The 12,552-nt window shown below is 40.7% G+C and overlaps 1 protein-coding gene across 2 annotated transcripts in view; it reads right to left on the bottom strand.

Moving 5' to 3' along the window:
- Window positions 1–10,708, bottom strand: part of mllt3 (MLLT3 super elongation complex subunit) — a 163,084-nt gene extending 152,376 nt beyond the window's left edge. The window contains exons 1-2 of one of the 2 annotated variants that reach the window (XM_008103479.3): window positions 10,189–10,708; window positions 6,611–6,791 (exon numbers count right to left, since the gene is read on the bottom strand). In XM_008103479.3, the coding sequence (XP_008101686.1) occupies window positions 6,611–6,791; window positions 10,189–10,200 (193 nt within the window). In that variant the 5' untranslated portion in view covers window positions 10,201–10,708. Of the gene's footprint in view, window positions 1–6,591; window positions 6,792–10,188 lie in introns of those variants that run through there. The other variant, XM_008103480.3, reaches the window with a different exon arrangement.
- Window positions 10,709–12,552: the final 1,844 nt, after the last annotated feature.

Raw genomic sequence — 12,552 nt, 5'->3', positions numbered from 1 at the left:
TTTGTAACATCACTGCATTAGTAACTTACACGAAAGTGTTGAAAGGGCAGATTATAATATGTTTATCATAGTAAGACATTTATCATAGCATCCAGCATGGCCCAAAGAAAGTATATTTGCAAGGCAGATCAAAGCCATATGCATTACATGATCTATCATGGTTCTGACTCTCCTAAGTAATCCAGGAGATGAATAGGAAAATCAGTGTGCTAAAAACAGACTAGAAAAAAAAAAAACTCTGAACTAGTAAAATTCTTAAGAACTTGTTGCCATATTTTAAGTGAGCTGCACATGTCTTATTCAACCAAATAGTTTGCTGGTATAATTAAGGAGACAGTTTCCCTACATATCCAGTCAGTTGCATTGTTACACAATAGAATCCCATTACCCATGATCCAAAAAATACCTCCACACACACACCAAGTGAGTCTAGATTTTATGGTATGCTTACAGCCTAAGTATAGTCAAAATATAGGGTTCGCTATTATCTGCAGTTTTAGGTATCTATATCAGTGTGTGTATATGTATGTGTGTGTGTGTGTGTGTATGTTGGAGCAATATCCCCTGTGAATATGGTCATCATACTGTACTGTATTATTTCATTAATTCTTAAATATGAATCAACTAATTCACAAGCCGGTCCTAAAGAATCTTTTAACTTCAATACATCAAACAATATAGTTAAATATCAACTAATACACAGCATGTAGACCATAGCTTTAGTCTTGCATAACTGGCATAAACATGAAACAGGATTAAATACTATATTCTCAGTAAAATGAAAAGTACAATCATCTTTTAATAACTGAGGCTCAATCCTCCTAGCAATTTTAATGATTGTTTAAAACATCCAATTGGGGGTGTGAGTGATGGGCAATTTTCTTAAGCAAGAAAAAATAAGAGAAGGCATAAGTACAAGCAATTCACTGGATAGATGGAATATTTTCTATTCTATTCAACACCTCTTAAGTTAAGTTAATGAAGCACACTTCTTCCAATGATAAAGCTAACGAAGTCTACAGTGAGCATAGACTTCATTAACACCTAATGGATGTTTTAAAGACAAATCATATGAAACTAGAAGCACGTATATTTTCCTAGCTAATGAAAAGAAGCCACGTGCTCTAGATTCATGATTAAGATGCTATCTGTTGCACAATCAATAGATACACTAGTGACCATTCCAGACATTATTGGCCAAACACATCCAAAATACTCCAGCTTTCAATAGCATTACTGTATGAATAGGCTTGATTGTAAGGGCCACTATCATGGCAACCTTTCTATGCAAAGAAGACATTGTTCTTTCTTGCTGCAAACACAAATTGCTATGATTGATCATGTGATTGAGATGATTCAGTCTAACGTATGCATGCGCACACACGGTAGAAGTAAATTTGGTTACAGTTGAATTTTCCAGAATGTATAATTATGTACAACATGTTTCCTCATTTCCTTAATACTGTTACCAACTGATAAGCAATAGCGCACCTGCACTAAATCGCCAACAAATGTAAACAAAGGATCAACCATTTTCAGTAGTAAACTGCAGATTTATAAGCCCTCTGGCCCCAAAACTTGTCATGTCTTAAGAAAATACAACAATACAATGTCTTGAGTGATGGTAGCACAATCCAGAAAAATAAAAAAGTTTTTGGAAGACAATGCTAAAAAAAATACTGATTAATCTCAATTAACAAAGTAGATGTGATCCTGGGCATTACTTCTTTAACAAAATCTGGCAAAAGAGTTCAAAATAACATGGAAAGAATAGTGATAAGTTATTACACCAGAAAAGGGAAGTGTAGCTCAATACATATTAGCAGGCTTTACATTCAATACTTATAACACGCACAAATGAAAATGAAACAACTACACCAGGTAAGATTTGCACAAGTAAACAACAACTTTTGAATTTTCTACAGACTACCTGAGAGCTTCTAAATTGTATCCAAGAATGACTTTTTCTCCATAACAAGCTCTATTTTGAGGCAAAATGTGGAGGCCTTTAAAAAAAAAATGCTAGAGGCAGCTGGTGAGTTAGACTTAGCTGTTTCCTCGCTTTTCTCTGTTTTGATGTTTACACATGCTCAGTACAAGATTCTGGAGGTAATGTTGTTTACTTTGCCTATTACAGGCAAACCCACACAGGTTGGCTAAACTAGAATCCCATTCATTCATAGCTCAAACATGATTTCAGCGCAAACATGATTGTTTACTACAGATATGCTGATGCAACCCAGAACCAAAAATGTTTCTCCAATGCACCTTAGCCATTCTCCCATGCCAATGTTATTAAAATGCTCTGCTAGACTTGGAAGGAAAGGAAAGCTAAGTGGGTCTAAAAAGACTTGCTAAAAGAGAGAGCTCCATTGTCACAGGCTTAGTTAAATGAATTACGCCTGTAATATATGGTTTGATATATCTTCCTAGAAATGTGGTGGCTTGGTGCATTTCACACATACCCTATGGTTTGAAAATACAGTAGAGTCTCACTAATCCAAGCCTCGCTTATCCAAGCCTCTGGATAATCCAAGCCATTTTTGTAGTCAATGTTTTCAATATATCGTGATATTTTGGTGCTAAATTTGTAAATACAGTAATTACAACATAACATTACTGCGTATTGAACTACTTTTTCTGTCAAATTTGTTGTATAACATGAAGTTTTGGTGCTTAATTTGTAAAATCATAACCTAATTTGATGTTTAATAGGCTTTTCCTTAATCCCTCCTTGTTATCCAAGATATTCGCTTATCCAAGCTTCTGCCAGCCCGTTTAGCTTGGATAAGTGAGACTCTACTGTACTATGTAACACTGTAAGATTTATTTACCACTAATTTTAAAAAGTCTAGATGGATCAGATCATAAGCCTGTCAAGCATTCTATTCTCACAATAACCAACCAGATACCTATGGGAATCCCATAAGCATGATATGGATGCAATAGAACCTTTCGATTCATGGTCCTATACCATTCAGAAACATACTACTTCCAGTTCTGGAGCTCATACATATATACATCATGACTAGTAGCTGCTGGTAGCCTTATTTTTCTTATTCAAACCCCTTTCTACTCACACATTTAGGGATCCATACCCCTATCTTCAATTTACAAAATGGAAATCATGAGAGTTGAATATACAGTGTTCCCTCGCTACTTCGTGGTTCACTTTTCACAGACTTGCTGTTTTGCAGTTTTTCAATAAATATTAATGTAAAATATTTATCATGGTATTTTTGCTGTTTCATAAATTAAAAACATTAATTCTAACACTGAAAGAATATTATAAATCATAAAAAATTACAATTTACAGTAAATAGTGTATTTACTCAGAAAGGTAATGGTGCAATGGCCGCTTGAGATCCTACTTGCTGACGTGAAATTGTAAACAACACATGATTCCTTGGCTGATGGAAAGCGATCAACCAGAGAATGCTGCTCTGTATCACAGTTGCTGATTGGCTCAATAACCATTGCATCTTGTTTTCTTTCGTTCGTGTGCAGCTACCCCTCTCCAGGAATGGGAATGGGAAAGGGTTATGTAGTGTATAAGTGTGTGAGGAGGGTTTATAAAGACTTAAAATAGTGTATAACTACTAAAATAATGTATACATATTAAAATATATATAGCGTCCCTACTTTGCGGATTTTCACTTTTCGTGGGTGGTCCTGGAACGTAACACCCACGATAAGTGAGGGAACACTGTACACAAAACATTCATGATCCTAACTCTTAAGTAACATCTGGATATCCAAGACAGCTATGTAATTCACACAGAGAGCAGTTTCTTCAGCCAAGAACCTAAGTCTACAATTAGGACCCAACAGAATTACTATTACAGCAACATATTAATTGTAGGATAGAAAAGCTGAAAGACAGTAATCTAAGCAGGTTAGCAATATTTCTCTTTGTGTATCTATATTGTTGAAAGGCTTCTCATTAACAGTTAGTTTAGTGAGCTATACAATATGTAATACCAGAATGTCACTGATGTTTAAAGGTAAAAAAAATGTACACTTTTTGCATCAGCTAATGGATTCCAATCGTAACATCAACTAAGCCCCTTTTCATTTACTAGTTCACAAGAAGCATGTTACGCATCAACATCAGGCACTGATTTTAACACAAAGTAAATGCAGGGCTGCTAAAACAAATTGGAAGCCTCACTAGAGAGCACTCATACTCTGCCCTTTGACTCATAAGAGGCCAGAAAGATGTCTGGCAGGTCTCTTGATCTCTCATTAGTTTTGTTATGCGACAGACGCTTAAGTCAACTGCACAGGTGACTGACATATTTAGCAAAGCTTTTACCCCCTGCTATATAACCCCAATTACAAGGGAACACTCACTAATCTCTGAGTCATGTATGACTACCATAAGATGAGACTTTTCCCAGGCTGTATATGACAACATTTTCCCAGCACTTGTTATGTAGGGAAAACATCCATCTCTACACTCCAGCCCCAGCCCGATGCAAACATTAGAAAGCAATGGCCAATGGCAGAGTGGGAGGGGGGACTTTTCATAAATAAATCCAGGAACTTCAAACTGACTGCACCAAGCACATCATTTTCTTGCAAGGATATAGTGAACACAATCAAATCCAGACCTAGCAACAGTCCCCAGGTCTTAGCTGGAGAACCATGTTCCCTCAGGCTGTACAGAAAACCATTTAGGTTTTCATCACGCAAATCACAACAGCAGTATATAAACAAGCTTTTGCATTTCCCTGGGATAAAGTCCCATTCATTTCAAAAGGACACACCTCTGAGTAGATCATGCAAAGAGCTCCAGAATAAAGAAGGTGAAAACCAAGAAGCATGGTGCCAGTCTTTCAGTGTTATCACTTCATTTACTATGCAGAAAGGAAAATTTAGCCAAGCTTATCATATCCCTTTGTTGGTGTTGACATATTTCCTGGAAAGTCATTTGCAACACACATCTAGAGGGACAGAAACAGTTCAAACAGTGGGGGTAGTTATTTGATGTATTGTTGAAGGCTTCCATGGCCGGAATCACTGGGTTGTAGTGCATTTTCTGGGCTGTATGGCCATGTCCCAGAAACATTCTCTCCTGACGTTTTACCCGCGTCAGGATGCCTGCCATAGATGTGGGCAAAACATCAGGAGAGAATGCTTCTGGAATATGGCCCTACAGCCTAGAAAATGCACAACAACCGGGGGGGGGGGGGGGGGGGGTTAAGATATTGTTTGTTTTTTCCATGTACTGAAAAAGCAGTAAGAGATTTAAAAAGAATATTATGAGAAGGCTCACTACATTTGCAACACTAAACCAACATATGAAGGTGGCAATAAACCTGATAAAGCAGAGGGAATGTTATGTTTAAGGCAATGTAGGTAAAGATGCCAGTAAAGTCATATTCAACAGATTACAAATTTTAAAACAGTAATGAAGGTGTGGGCGTCTGTAACACATAGCTTTCACCATTTTGTGACTCTATCCTCGAGAAACAATTAAGAAGCTGGAGCAGTTTAATAAATTCACCCCCTTTCCCTCCCCCTTCTTGTTCTTTATTCATATTTCTGCACTTTCAAGCATTCTCAAACCATTGTAGGCAAAACAAATGTATTAAGATGCTGTTGTAAGAGGTTACAGGAGTTCTAGATTCCAATAAAGATTACAGATTAGACGGGAGATAATTAGTAACTAAGTATCTACTTAGATAAACAAACCTGTTCACAAACAAAGCACCTTATTGTATTTCTAATGCTACCTCCAGTAATCCAACTAAAACAGTCAAGACAACAGCTTGGAGGTCAAAAGAAACCAAAACTGAAAACAAAGGCTTCCTAAACCTCTTGTAACCAAAGGATAGATCACCTCTCATGCTTTGAATTTTAGTACACTTAAGTGTCCAGAAATTCCTTTAGTTATATGCTAATAAGTACACAAATCCAAAATCATAGTATCAAAGATGAAGGCAGCAACAAAGACTGCTCTCATATCCATTGTGCCATTTCTAGCAACTGGCATTTCCAGATAATACTTTCCTCAATAAAAGTGCACATCCCCTTTAAGAATACAATTCAGAACAAAAACACAAAAGATAGCCTGTCTCATCAAGCAGGCCTTAACAACTGTATTCCTCTGATGAGGAATGGACATTATTCATAAATCACAATTAATAAAAATAACCAAGAGGAATATTACAGTCATCAAAACTGAACACAACCTTTGCACAATGAATTGCAGTCAAAAGCAGGAGATATTAAAGATCATGCAGGACCAAGAATGGAGCATATGAGGGGGAATAAATAATGGATAGGAGATGCCCAGGTGCTCATTTGTACAGAATCAAAAGAAGCTCACTTCACTTGAAACTAAAGCAAATCTAGTGGCTGCCAACTTCAAGATCTAAAGGATTACAGAAAGGACCACATCCTTGCCCTGTTGAGGGGCATTTTCTTTCCATCAGGCCCTCTGTTTCCTTTCCTGAAATCCTCCAACATTAGCTGTAATCCTTTGCCAGCACGGAGAACATGCAAGCCAAGGCGGGAGTCTGAACACCGACTGTTTCTCTTCGCCCCCCTTGTGCAAACACATTGAATGGGGATTTCTCAAGATACCTTTGTGCCGAAGCCCTACCTCTTTTTGGCCTCGGGAAGCTGTCATGCAAGTGAAAGACGACTTTCTCCACAAAGTGCTGAATGTTGCTATGCTCCGGTCCTCGAACGAACACCATCCAATCGTGAGTAAAACCCTCCACTGTGGGTTTCTTCCTCACCTGGGCTCGGTGCCCAAGCTCCAGTTTCACCTGAACAGCACACTGGGGGAAAAGAGAAAGGTAACAATGAGCAGGAGAGAAAGCCAAGGCACACACAAACACGCCCCTACACACCTCACACTTGAACATTTTAAAAGCTTTATTGGGAGGGGTGGAATGGGGGGAAATATGCACACAAAGAAAATATGTGGGTTGGGGGGGGGGGAGGAACCCTCCCTTACCCCCAGAGAAGCATTCCTGCTCCTGAAGGAGCCGGGATTGTAATGGAATGCAGGCTGGAACATTGTGGCTGAAGGATGGAGTCCCAAATTGAGAGGATATGCAAAAAGGTAGCAAAGAGAAAGAGAGAGGAAGGCAGATATAATAAGAAGAGACAGCCAGGGTTTCTTTCTTTTGAAGGGTCTGCTCTTGCTCGAAAACAGGGCAGGAATGCCACCTAGCATTAGGAATAAAATCACAAATAGATGTGGGTCTTTCAGAATGGGGGTTGGCATTTTCTACGTCAGAAAGGGAGAGAATAGGCAAAGAGGATTTCAAAGGAGATGTATTAGTGGAAGTCAATAGTACAGTTGGGTCCTGCATGTGGGTATATGAAGAAGATGGTGCAAAAGGGGGAGTGGATGGCAGTGTGGGGTCCTGTCTGTGGGTCTATGGGTTAGGTTGGATCCATCCAAGGATGGAAAAGCTTTATCTATCAAAAGAGAGAGGAGTGTGAGGAATGTACGGGTTGAACTGGACCTAGTCATGGCTTATCTATAGAAAGAGAGAAGAGTCTGAAGGTGTGTGGGTTGGATTTGCTCTATGGAAAGATGGGAAAGGCTTCTCTCTGAGACACCAAGGCAGAAAGAGGGAAGAATCTGAAGAGTCTATGGATTTGGATGTATCCAAGGAAATGGTTTATCTACAGAACAGTTTGAAGGAAAGGAGGAAAAGATGAAAAGATATATTAGTGGAAGTCAATGGTATGGTTGGGCCCTGTCTGTGGGTGTGTGAAGAAAGAGGAAAAGGTGCAAAGGGGGAAGTTGAGGGCAGTGTGGGGTCCTGTCTGTGGGTCTATGGGTTGGAAAAGATCTATCCAAGGAGGGAAACCTTATCTATAGAAAGAGCCTGAGGAATATATGCATTGAGTTGGATCTATCTATGGAGACAAAAGCCTTATTTTTAGAAAGAGAGACGTGTCTGAAGGTGTGTGGGTTGGATTTGGTTTATGGAAGGATGGGAAAGGCTTCTCTCAAGAGACACCAAGGTAGAAAGAGGAAAGAGTCTGAAGAGTCTGTGGATTTGGATTCATTCAAGGAAGGAAACGGCTTATCTATAGAAAGAGAGAAGACTATGAGGAATCTGTTGGGTGTGTGGGTTGATTAGATCTATTAAAGGAGTGGAAAGACTTTTCTCATAGACAGAAAGAGGGAAGATGGAGGAGTCTATGGGTTGAAGTGGAATTACCTGTGAAATGAAAAGGCTTCTCTCAGAGACAAAAAGAGGGAAGAGTCTGAAGGTGTGTGGGTTTAGTTTGCTCTATCAAATGAGACATCAAGACAGGAAGAGTCTGAAGAGTCTATGGACTTGGATTTACCCAAGGAAAGAAATTGCTTACCTATAGAAAGAGAGAAGAGTTGAGGAGTCTGTGGATTGGACTGATTTTATGTGAGGAAAAAGGCTTATCTATAGAAAGAGGAAAGAGTGTGAGAATCTGTGGGGCGTGGGAGTTGGATTGGATCTATCCAAGGAGAGGAAAGGCTCTTCTCATAGACAGAAAGAGGGAAGATAATGAGGAGTCTATGAGTTGAAATGGCTCTACCACTGGAATGGAAAGGATTTTCTCAGAATCAGAAAGAGGGAAGATGGTGAGGAGTCTATGGGTTGAAGAGTCTGAGAAAGCTATCAAAGGAATGGAAAGGCTTATCTCAGAAACAGAAAGACGGAAGATTGTGAGGAATCTATGAGTTGAAGAGTCTGAGGAATCTGTGTGGTGTGAGGGATGGATTAGATCTATCAAAGGAATGGAAAGGTTTCTCTCAGAGAGAGAAAGACGGAAGATTGTGAGGAGTCTATGGGTTGAAGTGGATCTACCATTGGAATGGAAAGGCTTCTCTCAGAGAGAGAAAGAGGGAAGGTTGTGAGGAATCCATAGGTTGAAGAGTCTGAGAAATCTGTGTGGTGTGAGGGTTGGATTGGATCTATCAAAGGAATGGGAAGGCTTCTCTCAGAGAGAGAAAGGAAAGATTGTGAGGAGTCTATGGGTTGAAGAGTGGAGAATCTGTGGGGTGTGAGTGTTGGAATGGATCTATCAAAGGAATAAGAAGGCTTCTCTCAGAGACAGAAAGAGGGAAGGTTTTGAGGAACCTATGGGTTGAAGTGGATCTACCATTGGAATGGAAAGGCTTCTCTCAGAGAGAGAAAGAGGGAAGGTTGTGAGGAATCTATAGTTGGAAGAGTCCGAGGAATCTGTGTGGAGTGAGGGTTGGATTGGATCTATCAAAGGAATGAGAAGGCTTCTCTCAGAGACAGAAAGAGGGAAGATTGTGAGGAACCTATGGGTTGAAGAGTGGAGAATCTGTGGGGTGTGAGCGTTGGAATGGATCTATCAAAGGAACGGGAAGACTTCTCTCAGAGACAGAAAGAGGGAAGATTTTGAGGAACCTATGGGTTGAAGTGGATCTACCACTGGAATGGAAAGGCTTCTCTCAGAGAGAGAAAGAGGGAAGGTTGTGAGGAACTATAGGTTGAAGAGTCTGAATAATCTGTGGGGTGTGGGTGTTGGAATGGATCTATCAAAGGAACGGGAAGACTTCTCTCAGAGAGAAAGAGGGAAGAGTCTGGAGGTGTGTGCGGGCTGGACTGGATCCGCGCAAGAAAGGGAAAGGCTTCTCTGAAACGAAGGCAAAGAAAGAGATCGAGACGGGTCTGTCCGTGGAGAGAAAAGGCTTCTCTCTCTCTGCAGAAAGCGGGAAGAAGAGTTTGAGGGACAGGAGGGCAGAGGGAGCGCGGGGGTGCTGCCGGCTGCTGTCAGGGGGCAAAAGAAGAGAAGACCACGCCGACCGGGGCACAACGCACCCTCCTAAGAGAGAGACCCCCAATCCCCTGCAATGGCTTGCAAAAAAAAGGCAAAGCATTAAAACAGCAGCCCAAGCAGCAGGAATAATATGGCTGGGGCGATTATCCTCCTCCTGTGCCGTGCGCGCGCGCCTGGGAGTGTGTGTGCACGCGCCTTTTGCAATTGCAGACGAGATTGGGGGGGGGAGAGAGAAAGAAACAGAGAGTGTATGTGTCTATAATATATATGAAAGCAAGAGAGAGAGAGAGAGAGGAAGGGAATGAATGGGGGGAAATTCCACCCAAAGGAATCCGGCAGCTACTCCTCCTACAAGCCCCTTTTCTTGCTTGCTTGCTTGCTGGATGGATTGGGGTTTTTTTCCCTTTTTTGCCGGGGACTCACCGAACTGGCCATGCCTGGTGGGGTCCCCGCTGTCCCTCTCTCCTTCCCCGCCGCCTCCCCTTCGGCTCCGGTTCAGGAGGAGGCGGCGAGGGCGGCCGGGAGAGGCGAGCCCATGGCGGCGGCGCTGGCGTTGGCGGCGGACATGCTCCCGGGCTGGCTGGCTGGCTGGCTCCCTCGGCGGCTTGGCTGCTGCTTCTTTCCTTTCCCCCTTCCCCTCCCCTCCCCTCCGTCGCCTTCTCCCCTTCCTCCTTGTCTGCTGAAACGCTGGAGGCGAGGAAAGAGAGAGAGACCCAGAGCATGCGCCTTGCTCCTGCTGCTGCTCTGCTGCTGCTGCTGCCCACCTCCCGGCGCTGACACTGGAACGAACACACAACGCAACGCGCACACTGGGGAAGGCGAGAAGAGAGGGAGGGAGGGGGAAAGGAGGAGGAGGAGGAGGAGGGCTCAGCTAATCAAAACCGCCGCCAGTCAAGGAAGGAGGAAGAAAGGGAGGAAAGGAAGGAAGGCTCTCCGCCTCCTCCTCCTCCCAAGGCGCGCGCCCCAAGAGCAAGCAGCCCACGCCGCCCACTTCACGCGCGATCCGGGGCTTCTTTTGTCATTGTTCCCAAAGGAAGGCCGGCCCCGAGGGGAAGGGCAGCGCCGAGGCAGGGCAAGGCAGGGAGAGAGAGAGAGCGCGCGCACACACACGTTACACACCCACTCTCCCCTGGAAGTGAAGGAATGCCAACAAGGGTTTGTTTTTTGGTGGAAAGTGGAAGCGAAGGGGAGACAGGCGGAAAGGTGGAAGGAAAGGAGAAAGCCGCTCCAGCCTCCCCTTTCTTGCCTTTATTTCTTATTAAGGCACAAAGACCTCTTTCTCCTATATATATATCTATATAAATACATACACACACACATATATATATGTATATACATGTGTATGTATATGATTTTCAAGTGACAAAGATCTCTCCAAATATATATATATATATATATATATATTATATATACACACACACACATATGTATATACACATGTATGTGTGTATATGATTTTCAAGAGACAAAGATCTCTCTTAATATATATATACAGTATATATATATATACAGTAGAGTCTCACTTATCCAACACTCGCTTATCCAACGTTCTGGATTATCTAACACATTTTTGTAGTCAATGTTTTCAATATATCGTGATACTTTGGTGCTAAATTCGTAAATACAGTAATTACTACATAGCATTACTGCGTACTGAACTACTTTTTCTGTCAAATTTGTGGTATAACATGATGTTTTGGTGCTTAATTTGTAAAATCATAACCTAATTTGATGTTTAATAGGCTTTTCCTTAATGCCTCCTTATTATCCAACATATTCGCTTATCCAACGTTCTGCCGGCCCGTTTATGTTGGATAAGTGAGACTCTACTGTATATATATGCACACACATATATGTATATACACATGTATGTGGGTATATGATTTTTAAGAGACAAAGATCTCTCCTAATATATACACACATGTATATACACACAGGTATGTGTGTATGATTTTCAAGAGACAAAGATCTCTCCATATATATATATATATATATATATATATATATATACATACAGTGTGTGTATATATATATATATATGCACACACATATATGTATATATACACATCTATGTGTGTATATGATTTTCAAGGGAGAAAGATCTCTCCTAATATATATATACACATATACAGTAGAGTCTCACTTATCCAAGCCTCGCTTATCCAAGCCTCTGGATAATCCAAGCCATTTTTGTAGTCAATGTTTTCAATATATCATGATATTTTGGTGCTAAATTCGTAAATACAGTAATTACAACATAACATTACTGCGTATTGAACTACTTTTTCTGTCAAATTTGTTGTATAACATGATGTTTGGGTGCTTAATTTGTAAAATCATGACCCAATTTGATGTTTAATAGGCTTTTCCTTAATCCCTCCTTATTATCCAAGATATTTGCTTATCCAAGCTTCTGCCGGCCCGTTTAGCTTGGATAAGTGAGACTCTACTGTATATGTATATACACACATGTATGTGTGTATATAATTTTCAAGAGACAAAGATCTCTTCTATAAATATACACACATAAGTATATACACACATGTATGTGTGTATGATTTTCATGATTTCAAAGATCTCTTCTATTTATATATATATAAATACACACACACATATATGTATGTACATGCACACATATATGTGTGTATATGATTTTCAAGAGACAAAGATATATATATATATACACACACACATACACTATATATAATTATATATGTGTATATATACCGTGTTTCCCCGAAAATAAGACAGTGTCTTATATTATTTTTTACTCCCAAAGATGTGCTA

Source organism: Anolis carolinensis, chromosome 2 (assembly GCF_035594765.1).
Source record: "Anolis carolinensis isolate JA03-04 chromosome 2, rAnoCar3.1.pri, whole genome shotgun sequence".
Lineage (NCBI taxonomy): Eukaryota > Metazoa > Chordata > Lepidosauria > Squamata > Dactyloidae > Anolis > Anolis carolinensis.
Note: the sequence above shows the minus strand (reverse complement) of the source record. Positions and strands in the feature narration are given on the sequence as shown.